The 23,120-nt window shown below is 32.3% G+C and overlaps 3 protein-coding genes across 4 annotated transcripts in view; 1 reads left to right on the top strand and 2 right to left on the bottom strand.

Moving 5' to 3' along the window:
- LOC101512569 (plant UBX domain-containing protein 4-like) overlaps nt 1–4,078 on the top strand; it is a 4,287-nt gene extending 209 nt beyond the window's left edge. Inside the window, exons 2-5 of the mRNA XM_004486134.4 lie at nt 11–95; nt 2,499–2,790; nt 3,164–3,259; nt 3,408–4,078. Of these exons, the coding sequence (XP_004486191.1) occupies nt 11–95; nt 2,499–2,790; nt 3,164–3,259; nt 3,408–3,791 (857 nt within the window). The 3' untranslated portion in view covers nt 3,792–4,078. The remainder of the gene's footprint in view (nt 1–10; nt 96–2,498; nt 2,791–3,163; nt 3,260–3,407) is intronic.
- Nucleotides 4,079–5,878: 1,800 nt separating this feature from the next.
- Nucleotides 5,879–10,189, bottom strand: LOC101512874 (plant UBX domain-containing protein 4-like). The gene is made up of 4 exons (XM_004486135.4): nt 9,979–10,189; nt 7,133–7,424; nt 6,717–6,812; nt 5,879–6,550 (listed from the first exon to the last, which is right to left on the bottom strand). The coding sequence occupies exons 1-4, from the start codon at nt 10,116–10,118 to the stop codon at nt 6,179–6,181; spliced, it is 900 nt and encodes a 299-aa protein (XP_004486192.1). The 5' UTR covers nt 10,119–10,189; the 3' UTR covers nt 5,879–6,178.
- A 3,297-nt stretch (nt 10,190–13,486) lies between these two features.
- LOC101513200 (uncharacterized) lies at nt 13,487–19,993 on the bottom strand. Of its 2 annotated transcripts, none has more exons than XM_012713832.3 (13): nt 19,610–19,993; nt 19,252–19,517; nt 18,321–18,451; nt 18,067–18,211; nt 17,683–17,951; nt 16,825–16,949; nt 16,367–16,410; nt 15,257–15,388; nt 15,082–15,159; nt 14,721–14,803; nt 14,496–14,618; nt 14,111–14,171; nt 13,487–14,037 (listed from the first exon to the last, which is right to left on the bottom strand). In XM_012713832.3, the coding sequence occupies exons 1-13, from the start codon at nt 19,716–19,718 to the stop codon at nt 13,879–13,881; spliced, it is 1,725 nt and encodes a 574-aa protein (XP_012569286.1). In that variant the 5' UTR covers nt 19,719–19,993; the 3' UTR covers nt 13,487–13,878. The 2 variants fall into 2 exon arrangements, with proteins under 2 accessions (XP_012569286.1, XP_004486193.1); XM_004486136.4 differs by having other exon boundaries at nt 19,252–19,520; nt 19,610–19,992.
- Nucleotides 19,994–23,120: the final 3,127 nt, after the last annotated feature.

Genomic DNA, 23,120 nt, shown 5'->3' on the forward strand with positions numbered 1-23,120 from the left:
AGAATCCCCCCTCTTTCCGATCTGAACCGCCCATCCGCTGATTCCGACAGCGACTCCGATGGCCCTCAAGAGTATTACACCGGCGGCGAGAAAAGGTTCTTTTTCTTTTATCTCTCTTCTAAATTACCCAACTTTCGTAATCATTTTCATTTTTTATTGATTTTTATTGTAATTGCTATTCGCTGCTTCTTCTATTTATATATCATACTCATGCTTTACTTGTTTGAGCTACATCAGAACCAAGTTATATGGTTGAATAATCTAGGGTAATTCTCTAACAAAAACTGTGGATTGTGAATTTAAGCAATACAGTGAAGTGACTGAACTATGAAATGGAGATAGATGTAAGGGTTGGGATGGATACTTATTAGGGCACAATTGTTTTGCCAAAATGGTTTCTATTTTTTTACTCATTAATTAGTAATTTTTGAATAGTGGAAATTGCAGCGAGCTTTCTAACCCTCTATGATTGTTTGTGGATTGTGACTGCTTTGACGTGTGTCATTTGAAGAACCCTTTTCCCCCAATTGCTCTTGTATAGCTTCACTTCATTGATGACTTTTTATCCTGTTACACTTTTTTGCTTATTGCCTTAATATTTTAGGAAAAATCTTCGTTAAATAAAGAAAATTGATTACAATTCATGTTATTCTTTTGCACCTATACAATTACAAGGTTCTTTCAGATTTTTCTCGAAATCATTTTTGGGTGAATCATTTGAAAACTTTTCCTAAGGGATTTAGAAAGGACAAAATTGTGGTTTTGATGAGCACCTTCAAACTTTTACTTCAAGACTAATTTGCTTGGGCTTCTTGAAACCCATTCTGATCTAGCTCAACTTGTTAAAGAATGGGGGGACAAAAGTTCTCAGAGTGACATGTTTTTGTCATTTCCTTTGTTCAAATAGCAACTCTCTCTTTGTTCTTCTTGGGTTTAATGACAATGCTCTTATGGATTTTGAGAGCCTTTTAAGGTCTTTAATGTATTATGTGAAGCTTTATATTATGATGACTTTAGCATTACTCCTTTGATTGGTTAAGCTGTTTTATATATACAAAAATTGAACTTATGGAACTACGTAGTTTAAATTTTTTACTTTGAATGTATGAAGGAAATCAACCCATTGTTGGCGAGTTTTAGGAAACGTAGTTGACTGGGTGCCTACTCAAACTCTCAATTTTCATATCCTCCAACTTAGTGGGTTTGGAGTGGAACGCTTCTTTTATGTTTTTAAAATGGTGATTTAACACTTTAGTCTTTGATACTGAAACCTTTTGGCCACAACTAGGCAATTAAATGGTAATTGCATATGTTGTCAATAACAGCGCGATCGCAGAGTGCCGCAGGGTTGGTTGCAGCATTAAACACGGGTGCATTGCGATCTGATGGAGCAGTTACTGCGGCCACAAGATGCTCCAAAATCTTGCCTAATGTGGTCTATTGCACCCACTACGGACGCAATAGGCCACAATTTTGCATCTACAGGGGTTTTCCTGCCACAATCCGGGGTTTTCTGGCCAGCACCTTCTCATGCAGAGAAGTAACGAAGAGGAAGCAAGAAAGAATACAAGAAAAGGAGTAGGACGAGGAGGAGGATAGAGACGTGCAGTCATTACTGCAAGCTTGTTTGACTTGGTGTTGAAGGCGGCTGATGGAAGAAAGAAGGGGCTAGGTTTTTTTATCTTATTAAATGGGAGAGTAAAAGTGTGAATTGGGCCCTTCAAGCCCAAAAGGCTTCACTACCTTTATTTTATGCCACAACAGTCTGCACATATAGTATAAAGCCAAATGTTGTTGAAAAAAACCATTTTTTTTTAATTTATTCAAATTTATATATAATTATATAATATAAATTACTTAAAAAAGTAATTTATTATAACTTATTTAGTATAAATTATAAAATATTTAATACATATTAAAAATATTAGAATAGCAGCCATCCTGCTATCCTAGTCTCAGTCTATATTGGCTGCTCCGTGTCTCTATCCAAGATTGACGATATAGGTAATACCAGAAGATATTTGTAATCTACTCCACTCAATTAATTACCATTGTTACTTCCAATTAAAAGAAACAGGATCTCTGCCATTCCCTAATTAAAACTTTCAAACAATAATGATTCATTTCCAGTCTATCTGACTCCAAACCATTCCACTTCATCCCGTTCTAAGCCTACAAACATAGCCTTATGTTTGACTTCTATGCTTTACTTTTCTAGAACCTCAAGCACCTGTTAGTGAAAAAGTCACTTCGAATACCTTGATCTAAAGTGTTTAAATTTTGTATTATAAAGTTGGTATTTGAAAGATTGTCGTAATATCCACCTGTTCGATAAATAAGTACATGTGTAATCACGCTTTCTAAACCTTAAGTTTAATATACATAGAAAGTTTCTATGTATTAGAAAGTTTTACTGGTCTTATGTATTTTGTAAGAGAAACACTCCAATGTTTATTTTATTTTATGGTCTGTAACAATTGTACATTATGTCTCTCCAGTGGAATGCTTGTCCAGGACCCTTCAAAAGGAAATGATGTAGATGCAATTTTCAACCAAGCTAGGCAACTTGGAGCTGTGGAAAGGCCTCTTGATCAGCTTCAGGAACCTCCAAGGTCAACAAGCTTTACTGGAACTGGCAGGTTACTCTCGGGGGAAACTGTGCAGTCTACTTCTCAATCTCAGCAACCTGAATCTATCGTTCACAACATTGTTTTTTGGAGTAATGGTTTCACTGTAAATGATGGACCTTTGAGGAGATTGGATGACCCTGCAAATGCCTCATTTTTGGAGGTACTGTATTAAGATTCTTCTTCTGTCAATGGATTGGAGGGTAGAAAGTTTCAAGAGCAATGAGGTTGTTTACCCAAAAAGATTACTCCTGAGTCACGAGCAGTAGAAGATAGAGTTTTTTTTATCATTATTCAGGGAACAATGGAATATCTCAATAAATTTTAATATAACTTTACTTTTTTCTATTTAAGTTTCTCTGAATGTCAAGCTTATTTTGTAAGTTTGCTGCAGGTTGCTTTTACGATCTCTTGACGAGAAACTATCTAAGAACGTCCCTGATATGCGTTTGCAAAACTATTACTTTCTTCATGGTTTTCTTATATCAGTCAATGGTTATATTGTGTTTAATGATATTTGCTATTTCTGAATGCAGAGCATTAAAAAATCCGAATGCCCCAAAGAGCTTGAACCTGCCGATAGAAGGTCACCTGTAAATGTCAACCTCATAAAGAGGAATGAAAGCTATCGTGTGAGTTTTCTATTTGAGTTCTTAGGTTTGTCTTTGTCAAATGTACTATGAAACTCAATCCAGTTCCCTTGTTATGCATTATTATTACCTATATCTAAAATCATACATTTCCAATGTATAAATCACAATTGCACTGTCACATCAACAGGAACCCGAAAAGAGCCAAGCTTCATTTCAGGGAGTGGGAAGAACACTTGGAAGCAGCTCCACTTCAGTGTCCCCTGAGCCGAATGTTGCCTCAACAACAGCTCCCACCTCAGCTACACCCCCTTCTGCTGCTCTGGTGGTTGATCAGTCATTGCCATCAACCTCAATACAACTCAGGTTAGCTGATGGAACCCGCTTGATATCACACTTCAATTATCACCACACAATCGGAAACATCCGTGCGTTCATTGATACGTCTAGACCAGGGGGTCGGCAGAATTATCAACTTCAGATGATGGGGTTCCCTCCAAAGGTTCTAGCTGATGAAACACAGACTATAGAGCAGGCTGGATTGGCAAATTCAGTTGTCATACAGAAATTTTAGCAAGCTTCTGCTACAAAGTCTTATTTCATTACTTGTTATATACTGCATAGAAATGAAGAACAAAAACAAATAGGAAACCCCTAGTTTTCAGGGGATATCTTCTTTTGGTGACTCAAGCTTTATCCTATACTCTATCTGCTTGAGAATCAGTTGGGTGGCTTATCTTTGAACTTAATTATGTGGTATTATGATTGTGTTGTGTCTTCATACTTGCTGGGCGTAATGAATGGATTTGATATTTGTATTGACCTATTATTTAGAATGTAGAATAATCCTCATATTTGTCAGATGTGCACTTAAAATTGTAATACAGGCTATTTTTCAAATGTGCAATATTTTATCTACAGTATGACTCTGCGTCAAAAAAAAAAAAGAAACTACAGTTATACACGTTATGCAGAAATATTCAATGTTTCTATATTGTAATTGTTTTTTCCTCAATATGATATCCGTTTTTTGGTTGATATACTTGAAACTGAATATGTTTTCCCAAAACTTAGAGCAATGCTGTAAATTGCCGATATACATTACCTTTCATCTTCTTTACCTAATCGTCTCTTCTTCGTTCATAAAAGAGGAGTACTTTAAAGTTAATTTTCAATCTAGAATCATTCATTTATACATTTTTTCTTCATATTTAAATAAATAATTTCTACATAAATATAATTTATCTTTTCTTTTTTTTTTTTTAATTTTTTTTTTCTTGTAATTCGTCTTAAATAAATGGTTTCTACGTAGATATAATTTTATTTTTTATTTTTTCTGTAATTCGTCTTTGTGCGATGTTCTCCGTCCTAGCGTGGTATTCACTTGATACAGAGATTGAGAAATTAGTACAAATTCAATCAACATTACATATCTAGAAATGTGAATATTTGAGACGCTTTAATTTTGTCACATTTAAAGACACTTGATCATTTTATGCTATTAATCTAGGTATTCTTTATTTGCAAATTCATCATTTTCGATTTTAGTGATTTCGAATTTACGTTGTATTCTCGATCAATGTATTATACTAATTTGAATTAATGAATATCGGTTTTTAAGTAAAAAATATTATTACCTAACAAAATATAATTTTTTTCTCTTCTTTTACTAACAAAAAGATGTTCATTCATTCGAATTGATAGAGTACATCCAAGACAACATAAATTCAAAGTCACTAAAAACTAAAAGTGATGAATCTGTTAACAAACTTGCAACATTCAAGTTGATAACATATAATGGAAAAATGTCTACAACTATTTTGACTTAATGAAAGTAACCAGAATACTCATGCTTTCAGATGTATAGAGTTAACGACAAGTCATTGATTGAACGTGTAATGGATCGAACTGGCCTGTCAATCTGAACCATGAACACGACACAAAATGGAAAGAAAAAAAAAACGTTACATCAAGATGATTAACAAAACGATGTCACACGTCAACAACGAACTCACAGAAATGCAAAGAAAAACCAAATCTTTGTGAGAACCCGTTCATGTCAACAACGAACTCACAAAAATGCAAAGAAAAACCAAATCTTTGTGAGAACCCGTTCATTTTCATTATCCAACTCTACCCTATTTCTGTTCTATCTTTTCATTCCATATACCTTCAATGCAGAATCTATGCTTTTTCTTCATTTCATCTCTTTTGGTTTTGATATCGTTATAAACTGTCTCATCTCTTTTGGTTTTGATATCGTTATAAACTGTCTCAGCTTCAAATAGATGCTTCTGTGTGACATCCAATTTTGACATATAGAAATTGAGCGTCTGTGTGATGCTTTCAGCGATACAGTGAAACATGTTTGAAAGTGACTTATTATCTAGAAGTTTATGATAATTTTCTATTTTACACAAGATGTCATATTAGTGCTTAAAATAAAAGAAAAACTAAAATCATCCATCGTTATAATCCAAACTTTATCCTGTTTAAATTTGTTTTTAAAGTCCAATACCTAAAATTAATTAAATCTTTAAGAACCAATTTATTTTAACGTATTCAATATTTAAGACTAATCTGAAAACCAAAATGTTATGTTATAAGATCTAAACGAAAATGGCCGACAATTAGTAATTTTTAGTGCACAAATAACAAATATGAGGATTATTCTACACTTTAAAGAACTATTCAATAAAAATATCAAATCCAGCCATTAGGCCCAGCTAGTATGGAGACACAACACAATTATATCATAACACATAATTAAGTCCAAAGATAAGCCACTAACTGATCCTAAAGCAAATATAGTATATGAGAAAGCTTGAGTCACAAAAATAAGATATATCCCCTCAAGACTACATAATTTTCCTATTTGTTTTTGTTCATCATTTCTATGCAGCATATCATTTCTATGCAGCATATATAACTAATGGAATAAGACTTTGATGCAGAAGTTTTCTAAAACTTTTGCATCACAACTGAATTTGCCAATCCTGCTTGCTCTATAGTTTGTGTTTCATCAGCTAAAACCTTTGGGGGGAAACCCATCAGCTGAAGTTGATAATTCCGCCGACCCCCAGGTCTAGACGCATCAATGAAGCCACGAATGTCACCGATTGTGTGGTGATAATTGAAATGTGATATCAAGCGGGTTCCATCCGCTAACCTGAGTTGTATTGAAGTTGATGGCAGTGACTGATCAACCACCAGACCAGCAGAAGGGGGCGGAGCTGAGGTGGGGGCGTTGTGGGTCTCTGGTGCGGTTGAAGTGGAGCTGCTCCCAAGTGTTCTTCCCACTCCCTGAAATGAAGCTTGGCTCTTTTCGGGTTCCTGTTGGTGAGACAAAGTGCACTTGTGAATTATACATTGGAAACGTGTGATTTTATATAATAAGTAATACTACTACTAATAATAACAATGTATAACAAAGGACCTGAATTAAGTTTCAAAGCAAATATGACAAAGACAGACCAAATAATTCAAATAGAAAACTCACACGATAGTTCTCATTCCTCCTTATGAGGTTGACATTTACAGATGACTTCCTATCTTCAGGTTCAAGCTCTTTGGGGCATTCAGATTTTTTAATGCTCTGCATTCAAAAATAGCAAATATCATTTAACACAACAGAACCATTGATATAACGATGAAGAAAGTAATAGTTCCCTAAACACATATCAGGCACATTCTTAGATAGTCTCATCAAGAGATTGTAAGAGCAACCTACAGTAAACTTCCAAAATAAGTGAAATTTATTGAGATATTCCATTGTTCCCTGAATAATGATACAAAAAAACTCAAACTTCAACAGCTTGGGACTCAGGAGTAATCTCTTTTTGGTAAACAGCCTCATTACTCTTAAAACTTTCTACCCTCCAACCAGTTGTCATCATAAGAATCTTAATACAGTACCTCCAAAAATGAGGCATTTGTAGGATCATCCAATCTCCTCAAAGGTCCATCATTTACGGTGAAACCATTACTCCAAAAAACAATGTTGTGAACAATAGATTCAGGTTGCTGAGATTGAGAAGTAGACTGCACAGTTTCTCCTGAGAGTAACCTGCCAGTTCCAGTAAAGCTTGTTGACCTTGGAGGTTCCTGAAGCTGATCAAGAGGCCTTTCCACAGCTCCAAGTTGCCTAGCTTGGTTGAAAATTGCATCCACATCATTTCCTTTTGAAGGGTCCTGGACAAGCATTCCACTGGAGACATAATGCACAATTGTTATAAAACAAACTAAACATTAACATGTTTATCTTAAATCTTGTGCAGGATAAATGAAACCAGTAAACTTCCTATGTATATAAAACAAAAAAAGTTTAGAAAGTATGATTACATTTACGGATGCACTTTAATCAACAGGTGCATAACCTTTCAAAATCCAACTTTTAATATACTAAATTTCAACACTTTCAATCAAGGTAGTCAAAGTGACTTTTTCACTAACAGGTGCTTGAGGTTCTAGAGACGTAAAGCAAGTCAATCATAAGGCTATGTTTGAACGTCTTGAATGGACCGAAGTGGAATGGTTTAGAATCAGATAGAGTGAAAGGAATCATTATTGTTGAAATTTTTAATTAGGGATTGGTGAGGATCCTGTTTCCTTTGTTTGAAAGTAACAATGATAATTAATTGAGTAGAGTTATTCAAATATTTCTCCTCGTGTTATCTTCATTGTCTCTCAGATAGACACACGGAGCATATGGCCCGAAATTGGAATAGCGATATGGCTGCTATTCTAACTTTTTTTAATAAATTATTAATACTAAATAATTATGCTAAATAAGTTGTATTAAATATTTAGTTTAGTAATTAATACTATATAGATACATATTAATTTTTATAAAGTAAGAGTTTAATATAATTAATGTTTCATTCAACAATTTTTAGGCTTATACTATAGATGCAGACTTGAATCCTCATTGGAACAATTCTTGTCCGTGCTTTACGTACCTCCCGCCAAACTAGGGCCCAACTCACTATCACTCCCCCATTTCATAAAAATAAAAACCTAGCCTCTTCTTTCTCCCATCAGCCGCGTTCAACACCAACTCGCACAATCTTGCAATAATGACTGCGCATCTCTGTCCTCCTCCACCTCCATTTCTTGTATTCACTTTCTTATTTCATGCTTTTTTTAGGTTACTTCTCTTCCTGTGAAGGTTCTGGCCAGCAAACATCTGATCGTGATCAGAAAACACTAGATCCAGTAAAGCCCTGTAGACACTAGATTAAGGCTGGAAAACGTCTAAAGTGGCTGCAATAGACCACATTCAGCATATCTGTGACTGCAACAACCGCTCCAGAAAAATGCAACACATCCATGTTTAGCGTTGCAGCAGACCCCTCAGAGGCTCTGCGACCGCTGGCTCTAGCCCCGCTAGTCGCAAAATAGGGAATACCATTTAATTACCTAGCTGTGAACTAAAAGGTTACAGCATCGGGGATCAACATAGTAAATGACCATCTTAAAATATAAAAGTGTTCCATTCCAAATCCTACAAATTGGAGGATATGAAAATTGAGAGTTTGAGTGGTTACCTAGTCCACTACATTTCCCTAAAATTCGGCAATAAATTGGTTGACTTCATACATTCAAAGTAAATTTTTTAACTGTGTAGTCCAATAAGATCAAGAGAGCAATGCTAAAGTCATAATATAAAGCTTCGCATAAGACATTGACGACCTCAAAAGGCTCCCAAAAGTTGTAAGAGCATTGTCATTAGACCCAGAAAGAGCAAAGAGAGAGTGGCTATTTGAACAAAGTAGATCAGGAAATGACAAAAACACGTCGCTTTGAGAACTTTATGTCCCCTCCCATTCATTAACAAGTTGAACTAGATCTGAATGGGGGTTCCAAATCCCGAGCAAATTAGTTTTGAAGTAAAAGTTTGAGGGTGCTCATCAAAAGCACAATCAATGTTGTCCGTCGCGGAAAATAGCATATTGTTCAAATTATGCTATGCTGTAACGCTGCTTTAGTCGCTACTTTAACAACACTTTGTCCTAAATAGCATATTGCAGAACAATAACAATTTGTTAAAATTCTGATACACTATAGCGCTGCTATTTGACAACACCAAACACAATTTTACCATTTTTAAATCCCTTCGGATTAATTTTCAAATGCTTCCACCCAAAAATGATTTCGAGAAAACTCTGAAAGAACTTTGTAATTGTGTAAGCGCAATAGAATAACATGAATTGTAATCACTTGTCATTATTTCAGGAGAGTTTCCTATAATATCACGGCAGTGTGCAAAAAAGTGTAACAGGATGAAGAGCCACCAATCCATTCAAATGAACATAGACAGGAGCAATTGGGGGAAAAGGGTTCATCAAATGACACACATCAAAGATCATAGAGTGTTAGAAAGCTCAGTGCAATTTCCACTATTCAACAATTACTAATTAATGAGTAAAAAAATAGAAACCATTTTGGCAAAACAATTGTGCCCTAATAAGTATTCATCCCAACCCTTACATCTATCTCCATTACATAGTTCAGTCACTTCACTGTATTGCTTAAATTCACAATCCACAGTTTTTATTAACTAATGCTTCGTTCCATGAGAGAATTACCCTAGATTATTCAACTATATAACTTGGTTCTGATGTAGCTCAAACAAGTAAAGCATGAGTATGATATATAAATAGAAGAAGCAGCGAATAGCAATTACAATAAAAATCAATAAAAAAAAATGAAAATGATTAGGAAGGTTGGGTAATTTAGAAGAGAGATAAAAGAAAAAGAACCTTTTCTCGCCGCCGGTGTAATACTCTTGAGGGCCATCGGAGTCGCTGTCGGAATCAGCGGATGGTCGGTTCAGATCGGAAAGAGGGCGAATTCTTCCAGCTCGACTACTGGATGCCTTCTTGTTGTCCCGCGACGCCATTGATTTGAGCACTCACAACAACGGGAGAGAGTGAGAGAGAGAAAGAGCAATATCTTGCGATTTAGTAGTAGTATAGTACTATATGTTCAATAATATAAGGTACATGTGGGACCGATACGTAAAAAATGGTTCAAAACTCCAAGCAAGCCAAAAAATATTGCGATGGTTACAAGTTTATGATTTAAATCAATAATATATTAATAAATCTTAAATAAATTTGCAAATATGATATTTTTAAACCGAACCATTTTGGAACTTGTTTGATTTTAAGCGGTGAATACCACTTTGTCCAAAAAAATATATATTTAATTTTTTTTGTTTTTATTTTATAAATTCTCTTCATACGAGGTAAAATTTAATTCGACGTACCTTAAATATTAAATGTGAATACATTTCTATGTGGAATACTAAATTTAATCTCAATTGGTATTTTTGATTCATTTAAATTTCTCATTTAATTTATTGATAATGGTAATCGAAATATATATATCACATTTATTTAATCATATTTCAAAATATAAATTTAATTAAATGAATGTTTAATTCAATTTACCATTAAAATTATAGTTAATCAACTATTTTATTGTCTCAAATTTTAATTGTGGTCTAAATTCACAATCAGCTCCACTGAATTAACTACAATTTTATATGTGATTGCTTACTTAGATGTCTCAAATATATTTAAAATAAGATGTTAGTAAAATATTTTTGTTAATTTAAATTTCAATAATCCTATTTTCATTAACATTTACCACTTTTGTTCCTAAATATAGAATTCTTTTAGATTTTTCTTTGCACTTTTTTTATTAGATCTCCCTTAATTTTTCAACTCCATTAATAATTTCTTTATTAATCTACCTATAACTATTTTACATCTTTTTTTTGTAATTTATAATATATATTATATTAAAACATAAATTAATTTTTTTTAAAGATAAACTAATAAAATAATTAAAACTGTCAATAATTTAATACTACGATCAACTTTTTTTGTCTATAGACGAAATGATAAATATATCACTTGAAATTCTAAAAATAAAAAATATTAAACTTAATTGCAGTTTTGGTCCTCCTATTTTAGCTGAATCACGAAAGTAGTTCTCCTATTTTATTTATCTTCAGTTTTGGTCCTCAAACAGAATTTTGATCCAAAACTTGTTGAAATTTCATTTTTTTAAGTCACACTACACCATTTATGATCATAGATTTTAGGTATAATTGTTGCACCACGAGATCTTAATGTACAGTGTGCCTTAAATAAATGCAAAAAAATGAAAATTCATCTAGTTTTAGACCAAAATTATATTTAGGGAACTAAAATTGGAGAGAAATAAAATGGAAAACGATTTTCGTGATTCAGTTAGAATAGAATAACTAAAACAGCAATTAAACTAAAATATTAAGTTAAGTGGAGACCCCAAAAATATGTCAGCACCACGTCAATGGTTTGATGGTATCTCATTTGAATTGGGCATCAATGAAAACTTTGAGGGTATGTCGTTTCTAATTGTTAAAGATTCACTTGATAAGATCAACCTTGTCCAAGATAATTTGTTTACAGGTGAAGTGAACTTTTACTATGATGATGACACCACAACAAACGAAAAAGGGTCCATGAATGAGATCAAAAGTGAAACATATAGAATAACTAAAACAACAATTAAACTAAAATATTAAGTTAAGTGGAGACCCCAAAAATATGGCAGCACCACGTCAATGGTTTGATGGTATCTCATTTGAATTGGGCATCAACGAAAACTTTGAGGATATGTCGTTTCTAATTGTTAAAGATTCACTTGATAAGATCAACCTTGTCCAAGATAATTTGTTTACAGGTGAAGTGAACTTTTACTATGATGATGACACCACAACAACGAAACAGGGTCCATGAATGAGATCAAAAGTGAAACATCTGCACACAAGTTCAAGCACCATTTTGATCTCAAAAAATTTATAATGAAATTTGTATCTCCGGTGAATGTGTATTATGGTGTTGAATAAGCCAATAAATCCAACAAAATAAAGATTTTGTGTAAAGAAGTCACTGAACCATATGAGAATGAGAGAAGCATTTTTTGACTTGAACAAAGACGACTTTGATCTGTATAAATTTTGAGATGAAAGACTGAAATTTAGATTTGAGAGTATATAACCGAATAAAGTCACTGAACCATATGTTTCCTTTTGGATGAATCTTATATCACGTGTTGTCACTTTGGTTATACACAATAATCTGTATTAATTTTTATGATAAAATTGAGTTTTATTTATTAAAATACTTTTATATAAAAAAAATAGTTGGTGTAGTAGTTTGATGGATTGAACTCTTAAAAGTATATTAATCAAAAAGAAATATATGCAATAATGTTTCATTAGTAATTGAAAGGGACATAACTCTAGACAATTAATATTACAAATGTGACATGTTATATGAAACTTGGTGAATACTTTAAAAGTAAAAAATAAATGATTAAATATACTTTTAATCTTTATAAATTTTAATTTTTCAATTTTAGTCTATATAAAATAAAAATACAATTTTTAGTTTATACACAATTATCATGCATGCACTTTTAGTCTCTGTTAATAAAATATATGTTTTTGAATGGATTTTTTTCAAGTATATTTTCAACAATATAAAAAATTTATCCACAAAAAATGAGCTCAAATTTTGATTTTTAAATCTATATTTTTACTATTTTTTTCTTTAGTTTTTTATATTTAATTCATCCAAACTTAAATTCTAAATTTTGTGAAAGAACTTTTTACAATGTTCTAACATGCTTGAAAAAAAATTCATTTTAATTTTTTTGAATTGAAGGTTAATTAAATTTATTTCATTTAAGTAGTAATTAATACTGTTTGTTGAATAATTTTGTATAGATTAAAAGTTATAATTTTATTTTACATACATTAAAATTAAATTGTTGAAATTTTATAAAGATTAAAAATTTATTTAAGCTTAAACAAAAGCTTTAGACAAAAAGCTAAGTTATTGAGTAATTATTGTTTTATTTTTAGCTTAAAAGATTTTTGAAAAATATCAATATGTATTCTTGAAGCATTTACTAAATTGTATTGAAACTTGTACATTTTCTATCTCAAAAAATTAAAAATAAAATTATAGAATCACAAACAACTTGGTTTTTTGTAAAGATGAACGAACTCCTTAATTATTCAACATCTTTTAAAAATAGCGTTTAACTTAACTTCAACTTACAAGAAAAAAAGTAAAATATCAACGGGACAAAATATTTATCAAAAATAATAAATTTATATGCTCACTTTTTTTTTAAGGAGAATATGTCCACTTTAATACGAATTTATTTTCGATATATTGTAAATGTAAAAAAATTTACACTAACAAATTACAATCAATATATGTGTAATTATATAAATAAAACATTTTAAAGTTAGTTTATTATTCCTATACAAAAAAAATATAAGCTAAAATAGGTCAAACTCTTTCTTTTTCAGAGAGAAAATAAGTCAAAGAAACAAGTTAGTCCTTAACCACTACAAAAAGTCCAATTTGAGGGTTCTTTATATGAATAAGTTAATATTAAAACAGAAAATAATAATCAAGCCTTTGAGCTCTGTCAAATGAGGTCCCAAGTCTTAGCCAATGTTTGGTTGTTCATCTCTCTACCTCAATCGCACGGTCGAAGGACATTTCAATGTGATAAAGTAGAGGCTACAAACTCTGGTTTCTAAATGGATGCGCGTTTATCTCTTACCCACCGCCCAAACAAACATGTGCTTAGTCACTTATTATCCTGTTTCGGGAAGAACTTTGGAGCTTCCTCTTTGCAGCAGTACTAAGCAGCGCTTCCCGTCGGTTTGTGGCGCACTCTATATATTCTTGTAAATGTGGAAGGTTCACTTCTTCGTCATCTTTGGATATTTGTCCCCGAATAATCTGTCCAACCATGAATAGATGCTTTTACCTTAGTATACTATATCAAACTGGAAATTGAAATTTTGCTTGTTACCTTTGATGCCCAGGATCGTTCCGCTTGCAGACAAACATCTCTAATATCTCTTCCAGACATACTAAAACAAGAACCACCAATGAACAAGAAAATAACGACAAAAATAGTTATATACAAGAGGTCCAAAGTTCACTCAGTACTATTAACATTTTCCTAATATTCGTCAATAAAAAACTGTAACTAGAGCGTGGTATTTAAAAAAAACGGCATAGCATGCTGAAGTTAGGAAAAATGGCTAAGGTCTGATTCTAATAATCAATATCAAGATTAAGAATGTGCATTGGTTGGTGGAAGTTAAGAAGATGAACGCATCTATCTATATACTTCCCTCATTTTCTACCCATGAATACATCTAGGAGGGAACTCAATAGTTAGTCCAACTTACTCTTCTGTAACTCTTGCAAGTTCATCAAGTTCGGCTTTGGACAGGTGCTTTGCATATTTGGATGCTATCTGCTGACGATTATGATGATCAGGTAAACCAAAAGTGATCATAGTATCAAACCGACTACAAGAAGAAAGAAAAAAACAGCCAGGTTAAGATTTGTGGCTCCTGAATGAACAATTATGTAAACTTTGCAAGCTATAGAGCAATTTGTCTTAAGCTCACCTAATTAATGCAGGATCAAGGTCTTCCTTTCTATTTGTGGCAGCAATGACAACCACTTTCTTATCCTGCTCAAAGCCATCTATCTGCAAAATTTGTTCCATTCTTCAGTCGAATTTCATAAAGACTTCAAGACTTTCACCAAGCTGATATAGATTGGATGAGCTGTTGAAAGTTTGATACAAGAGTTTACTTTTTACATAACAAGGGTTTTGATAAGACCTGTATTGATTAAAAGGAAAAGAGAGGAAAAGCTCCATACAGCCAGAAAGTAGTCTGGAAACTTTGCATAAAAAAGGCCAGAAGAAGAAATATCACAGAAACAAACCAAGTGAATTTCTAAGGGTATGGCAACAATATTAACCTGTCGCAGTAATACTGACAATATTCTACGTGTAGCTTCATGCATTTCACTATCACGAGCAGCAGCAAAAGAATCAATCTACATGTCAAGAAAAACACAAACAACACAGAGAAATCAAACAGAAATCAACAAGAGGCACATAGCAACTCTTCAACAAAATTTATCACTTGATTACCTCATCCAAAAATATAATAGCACCATTAGGAAGATCGTTTGCTAGAGAAAACACTTTCCCTAGAAGGCGTTCACTTTTACCGTAGAACTCAGACATGACTACCTCAAGGGGCACATAGAGCAAAGGGACACCCTGCCAAGTTAAGTTGAACGTGGATTTGAGTTCAGTTACTCAAGCTCAAAATACAAAATTCTACATAATTCACTCCACATAATTTCTATTATATTGAAGGCATGCTAGGAACACAATGGAACCGAACGCAAGAGCAAAATACAAATTCTGCATAATTTAGTATATAGAACAGCATACTATGAACACTGTATTAAACCTAAGTAAAAACCCCGAGCATCATTATTCGAACTGGCAGGATAACATTCATAATCAACATTTACATGGCTATGGAATGGTACTTTACATGCTTGTGTGTTATAGCTCATGAGTTCCCTACCCACTAAAGGAGGAAGTGTGAAATTTGATCCCAACCCCCTTTCCCTGCCCAAAAACATCAGCTGGAAACCAGCTCCCCCCATTTGGCCCAAAAAAATGAAGGGTAATCACACATTAAACCTATTTCAAATTGTGATTAAGATAAGATTGTGGCACCAGTTAGAACACCTACCTACCCACCATTTCCTCCCTCTTGCAAAGACAATTGCAATGTACTAAAATGATAAGTTTCCCATCCATAAGTAGTCTTTCAAAGACAACCCAGAACTCAGTTCTTGAAGTACTGAAACTTCTTAACATGTGCATGGTGACCACGATAACATTCTTAGAATGTAGCTGTGGAAGATATAAAGTCAAACATTTATGCAGGGTCAAAAGTAAAATACAAGGCCACCAATTAGTCAATACACGGTCCAGTTTTCTTCGTGAAAAAGAGAAGATCCTACTTCCTCATGAGAGGAAGCTGCACAGCAATTGAAAGTGACATACAATTTCAACATGTCCTGTGTGCCTAACAACTTCATATCATACACGAGCCCCTGACAGCTTTAATTTATTATCTTTCTTTTTTATTCTCAGTTAAGGGCAGGGGAGGATATTCAGGAATCAGTGCAACAATAAAGCTTATGGGTACAGATGCACAAGAGTACAAAATCAGCTTACCGCTTGATTGGCAATAACACGGGCACAAGAGGTTTTCCCTGTACCTGTAACCATAAAAATATGCCACTCAAACATATTTTATTACTTAGCAGTCAGAAGAATGAAAATTAAATGTTGTCGTATCATCATAGTAAGTTTCTTTTCACTAAATTCAGATTCCAACTTCATAGAAGAACAGTTCTACAAGTGCAGTTTCTTCTCAAAACAATTTAGCTAGTCGTATTCCTTATAATCCAATACAAGAAATAATAGTAGTTTGAAAATCATAGGTACATTTGATGTCCCAAAATGTAAATAAATAATATCAATTCTTGTTGTATTTATGCCCAATCATTTAAGAAAAGCTTTATAAACATTAAACAGTAAGATGAAATTTTCCATTAAAAAATTATAGTTGCCAAAATTTTACCCCAATTTTCCACAATTTAAGAAGCCTGATATAAAAGAATCTGACAAACCTGGTGGACCTTCAAACAACACGGCTCGAGGTTTGTTAGACTCAAACTTATGCCGAGTCCCTCGAGCAATATCATCATATACTTCAGGACTATGCAAAGCCAATAGTATTGTATCTTCTATTACCCTACAAAATGTTTAATTGAAGGTTAAGTAAACATAAGTACTTTACGGCTGTTGGTAAATGAGTTCCATAGCTGAGAACACATGTCAACAGATAATACAAAGGTGTTATGTATATACAAATACAGAAAGGAAAGGAATAAAAATATTTGAAGAGTTCTAATCCTCTAGTGAAATATAGAGATTAAACTAAGCATACATAGCTAATCAAATTTAATGAGAATGACGTACGAATCTCTATTTCCTTCCGAATACTAGTATCATATCATTACATGGGCTGGGCCCTAAATGTGCCTCAATTAACAGAAAAATATGTGAACTAACAAGTTATATGACACGAAATAAACAACCGAGCACGTACACAGCAAGCAATGTAATTTCCAAGAGAGTTTTTTAAAAAAGGTGAATGAATTTCGTGTCTATTTTAGTTTGGTCCTGATAGATAGATAGATAGGTAACGCATTGATAGGAATCAATGGGAAGGACTAGCTCCGCTGATAGAAAGGGTGAGAGAGAACCAGGTCTCTCAAATACCTGAAGTTTAATTGTTTTTTTAACAATAAACACTATTTTCTATTGTATTCGGAACTGATTCCTACCAGGTCCACTTGTATCTCAGGTATCGAAATAAAAAATTGAAAATCTTTGTCGACAACATTTGCTTTCTAAATGAAATAGAACACTAAGCTAACCAGAAAATAGAGATAGAATTTCCAAATTTACATAGATTCACGTACCGTTTTTGATGCTCGTACCCGGCAATGTTGTCCCATGATATCTCACCATTTGATGTACCTATGGGTTCATTGAGTCCATATGTTCTTACTCCCATGGCCTCAAGACTAGAAATAGATTTATCTAGAGATGGCGTATGTTCAGTGTCTTCCCTTGGCTTTCCTTCTAGGGGGTTTCTTTCTACCAACTTGTTACCAGCTAATTGTAAAACAGATATGAAAGCATCAAGCTCTTGGGGACTCAAGTTCCCTTGCTTCATAAATTCAATTTCCTGCAATAATGGCCAAAGAAGATAATTTTCTGATGAATGATTACCACTTTTTTCAATGCACAGTAGCACAAAATTGTAAACATCAAATTAAGAAGTTGCAAATTTAAAGGCTTACAACTTTATCTGAGCCAATAAGAGAATGAAAGATAAGTATACATAGATCTTCATCATGTGCATTTGTATCTATCGATGACGGTTCATTCTGTTGAGTATGTTTTTTATTTGATGGATGAGTAAGGGTAAGTTGCCAAGCAACTGTGCTGTGGATAGGTCACAAGAAACATTGAGAATTTTAACTAACAAAGCCATCATAAGCCATAAACAAGTGCATCAGCATTCCTTAGATCATGGAAATTGAAAATGAAGTACCTGTCCCAAGAACGCAAAATCATATCTGAACCACCACCATTGCCTTCAGATTTCAGTCCAAGATGTGCAGTAAGATTTGCAATAAGTTGTGAAACTTCACAACCAGGAGGAATTTGAAACTTGATACTGACCTATTATTTGTAATTCCTCCATCAGATATAGTTTGACTTCCATGGCAGTAAAATCACATCACAGCAACAAACTAGCACATGGCAATTGAAAATCGTGTCTTTTGATTTTTTTTTAAAAAGGTAGGATGTGGCCAAGTCAATGTCATTGATGAAAAAGAGAGGCTGAAATCGAATCATGTCACCCATGAAATTAAAATCTAGGTTGAATTTCAAAAAGTATTGGATATCATCTAGAAAAAGGACAGAATGGCAAACAAATTTGTCTTGCAGTCAGATCAGCTACCAGGAAAGAAAGATGAAAGCAGTACTGAAATGGTGAAATGTTAAAGAACAAATAAAATATGTCCGCTTGTGTATTTACACATTAAATAAATGATAGGTAGTGGAAGCATGGTACAAAATTGTGATTGCAATTATGCTGTGAACCTTGATATTGTGAGAAGAAAAAAAACGAAGACTAATGCAGCTGCAATTGTGGTAGAGATTTGGGAAGCAGTTAGGGAACCTCTAAAACATTTATACTGCTGCAGCCGTTGCAGACCGCAATTTAGAACTATGAGTGGAAGTGTGTTTCTCTTGTTCTTTTTCAGCTAAACCTCATTTTCTGGTTTACAGGAATAACTTTTCAAATCATAATGGCTTTAATTACATCATTTTTAATAATAATGACATCTCAACTTATCATATCAAAAAAATTTCGATGGTTGAAAGAAGTTAGCCAAGGAACACCTACGATATATTAATTATTAATTCTAAGATACATTAAGCAAATAAGATAACAACAAAATGCAATAAATAACCTTCTGGCCTTTAACAGCGACATTGAAGCGAGGATAAGAACCTTGTCGAATTCCCCTAGTTGTAAGCAACTCCTGAATTCTCTGACGCTCTTTCTTAGCAATTTCTTGCACATCCTCATTAGCTTGATCTGCATAAGCCGTTTCCACCAATCGAATTCCAAAAATCCCAGCCAAAATAGCAGGAAGCAACGAATACGATCCTAAATCCCGTCGCGAACTCGAAACATCGGAAACAAAGGAGGTGGATCGAGCAGATGCAGATTCTACTTCTAAACAAAAATCAAGAACGATAAATTCAATTATGATAACAAATAATTGAAAGAGATTAAAACGAAAGGAAGTGTTAGAGAGAAAGTACTGGGAAATGAGTGAAGGCGGCGTGAGAAGTGAGAAATTAGGGTTTGAGAAGAAGGAAGTGAACGGTAACGTAAACGGCAAGCACGAGCTGATCTAAGCAGATGGTCCATATTGGCTGAAAATACGGCGCGTCGGCGTGGATGCGATAGTGTGGTGCTACTGATATCACAATACAACACAGACTCAATATAAGAAAAGCAGCAATCAATGTGAGAATCGGATAATTGGGTTCGGTTTCACAATCACCAAGCGGAGAGGAAGTTTCTAGCTACAACTTTCCCGCTTAGCAATGTCGAACACAAAATGTACCGGTAAACACCTCACGCTCGCTTTTTACGATTAAATTAAATAAAGCAGCCAATTTGGTATGGTATTTATTCAGTTCATTATTCAACAATCTACTTTGGAATACTATTTCGAAATTATAACAAGGATTATCTATGCTCTTAGAAGTACCGTTAAGTATAATATTATTTTTATAATTAATTAATGTTTTTATAATAATATTTATTATTGATTATAAAAGATATATAATTAACTAAAAGTATATTACTAAAAAGAGTAATTAATATAATTGAAATTTTTAAAAAAAATCTTATAAAATTGACAAAACTTTTTTTGAAAGGAGTCTTATATATTAAACAGAAATAGTATAAATTAACGATCCTAAACTTTAAATCTTTGACCACCTAACAAAGTGATTTATTGGATATTGTCATGAAAATGTAATATTGAGATCTTTTAGCCTCCAAAAAAATTGTGAATAGAAAGAAAAAAAAATGCCTGAAATTGTTTGAGGTAAATAACTTCAACTTAAATTCTTTGATACCAATTCTAAGTAGGGTGTATCGATACCTACGTGGTAAAATAAATGCTAAATCTATATGAGATTAATTACAACTTATTTTATTATTTCAATGTTACACGTGGCATCCTGCCAAAACTGCTTCTTTGTGATTCATTTGTCAATAAATGTATTTTATAAATATTTTAAAAAATAATTATAATATCAATAATTATGATTATAGTTGTTCCATCTATACTATTAAAAAAAATCAACTTTATCATTTCCTTATAAATGGTATTATGGAATAATTCTAAGCATTTGACAATTAATGCACTTTTCAAAATAAACCAACCACAAAAAATTAGGAATGCATTAAATCATTATATTTCTTCTCCATGTGCACCAAAATAAGTTTGAATAGCAAATGTACCTATCTCGCGATACTTCTCAATCTAGTGAGATGTTCTTTTTTTAGGGTTAGTGGTTATTTTAGATTCTATTGTTTTTCATTAATCAATGTTTTTTTAAAATACGCAGATTTAACCTCTTTCAGATTTTTTTAATTAAAAAATAACGATTTAATATATTTTAAATGATGTATCATACGATTTTATAATATAAAATCATCTACGTGTATTAATTAATCATATGTCATTAATTAAATTGCAAAAATAAAAATTTTATGAGTTTGAAAATTAATATTTTAGATAGTTTTATTGCAAGTTCACATGTGCTAATCATTATATATTATCATATCATATGTCACTTTATTTAAAATATGTCACATTGTCATTTTTTAATAAAAAAATTAGAATGGAAACTAAAATTATCAAATTTTAAAATAGAGGAATAAATTTTATAAATTAAAAAAAAAAATAAGAGGACTAAAACTTTTATCAATTACATTTTAAATAAACTTAAAAAAAGAAAACATCTAAATGCTAATTTTCGTAATTTTCAATACTTTTTTAATTCATACTCAACATTACTTGAACTAAACCAAATCACCATCATTAGTCTATCTATCTTAAGACTAATTAGGACCTATTTTATCAAGTAAAAGACTTAAATATACAACATGTCCTTACAAAATAAAAATTTGTTTTAATATTTACAAAATATAAATATTTTAGTTTTAGTCCATAATTTTAACATCGTTAATTTTTAAACGGTTGAATTATTAATAACTTTAAAATTAGTTCATGCAAAATATAAGAAATTTGATTTTAATTTTTATAAACTAAAAAAAAAAAATTGTTTTGGTTCTTGTAAAGTGCAAAATATTTTAGATCTTGATCATTTGCTTGAGTCTATTTTTCTATAAGGATATCGTCAATCTAACTCAAAGCCTCTAGGTTAATCATATGATGCTTTCATTATGGTAATGTCTAAATGATAGTTCGTTCAATGTGTATCCTAAATAGATAAAAGAAAAAATTGTCATATCTATTGTAGATAAAGTTGGTGCACTGTATGCACCACATGGATTGAGCTTATAGTCCATTGTGGAGATGGGAGCATACAATTGTACTCTTCATGAATGGTTTAAATCAAAACCATCATTCACCGTTGGTGTACTATGACACACTAACATGTAGACCTCTAAAACCCTTCCAACATTCATTCGTATTCACATCAAGGGCATGCATGTTTTGAATTCAACAAATAGCAACAAAAGACTGTCGTTGACAATCTCTTGCCTAAAGTAATGAGAAAATGGTTTATCATTTTTGTATACACAATACATGGTCCAATTTCCACCACCCTTTGCGATAAAACAAATAGAAGTGGAAATCAGACCTTGCTCTCCAAATGCATGGTAGAAATTGGGTCTTGATCTTCAAATAGCACATTATGTACTTAAATTACTTATATGAAAAATAAAAGGTTAATGACATACTTCTTTAAAAAAAAAAGTTAACCAGTTTAATGAACTATCAACCAAATTCAATAAAAGGCCGGAAGTGGCAAATGACTGGGCCTAGAGATAATTGGGCTTATAAGAAAAGCCCATGCCAAGGATAAATTCAGGATTGTTTTTCTCATACCCATCTGCAAATTCAAAATTAAAATGTTATGAAATATACTTTTTTTTTTAAATTCTAATGTATAAAACGCAGATGTTAGTTTGCATGATAAATGTATAAACTATAAATTCAAATTTTACAATTTTTATAAAAATTAAGTTACATTTCAAAATTGACTTTCACTCCACAAAAGTCAAATTTTAAAGTTTACATAATATAGAGTACATTAATGAAAAATAAAAAATACATAATAAGTATAAAAAATTAAAATTGAAGGTTATTTTTGTTTGTTTAAATATAAAAAAAAAAAATACAATTCGGATAGTTTGATTTACTAATAAATATTAAGTTGGTAGATCTATTATTGCTATTGAAGATGACTTAATAAAACTCTTTTATAAGAGTTATGTGAACTTTAAAATGTTATCTATATGTATTAAGCTATATATGAAGTGAGAAAAATATTACCATAAAAGATATAAATCTTAAAGATACAAATTAGTCCTTGATCTTCAAATAGCACATTAAGTGTCAATCCATTTTCCAGAAAATTGAGGAATATTTTCTATCGCTTTCAAAAGTATGGTGAAATAAGAATCATGGGATATCATATTTTATGCGGCTAAGGATGAATGAGAGAGCAAGAAAAATAAAAACTCCAACATGTCCGTCCTATCATACAATACCAATACAACTAG

Source organism: Cicer arietinum, chromosome 1 (genome assembly GCF_000331145.2).
Source record: "Cicer arietinum cultivar CDC Frontier isolate Library 1 chromosome 1, Cicar.CDCFrontier_v2.0, whole genome shotgun sequence".
NCBI lineage: Eukaryota > Viridiplantae > Streptophyta > Magnoliopsida > Fabales > Fabaceae > Cicer > Cicer arietinum.

What these genes read in the sequence shown, in the direction of transcription:
- LOC101512874 (XM_004486135.4), bottom strand. Translation starts at nt 10,118, where the DNA reads ATGGCGTCGCGGGACAACAAGAAGGCATCCAGTAGTCGAGCTGGAAGA. An exon ending in TACACCGGCGGCGAGAAAAG is followed by an intron (nt 7,425 to 9,978) that starts GTTCTTTTTCTT and finishes TTATGTCTCCAG; the next exon opens with TGGAATGCTTGTCCAGGACC. An exon ending in GGAGGAATGAGAACTATCGT is followed by an intron (nt 6,551 to 6,716) that starts GTGAGTTTTCTA and finishes TCTCACCAACAG; the next exon opens with GAACCCGAAAAGAGCCAAGC.
- LOC101513200 (XM_004486136.4), bottom strand. Translation starts at nt 19,718, where the DNA reads ATGGACCATCTGCTTAGATCAGCTCGTGCTTGCCGTTTACGTTACCGT. An exon ending in ATTTTGCGTTCTTGGGACAG is followed by an intron (nt 18,212 to 18,320) that starts GTACTTCATTTT and finishes ACCTATCCACAG; the next exon opens with CACAGTTGCTTGGCAACTTA. An exon ending in GGGTACGAGCATCAAAAACG is followed by an intron (nt 16,950 to 17,682) that starts GTACGTGAATCT and finishes AACATTTTGTAG; the next exon opens with GGTAATAGAAGATACAATAC.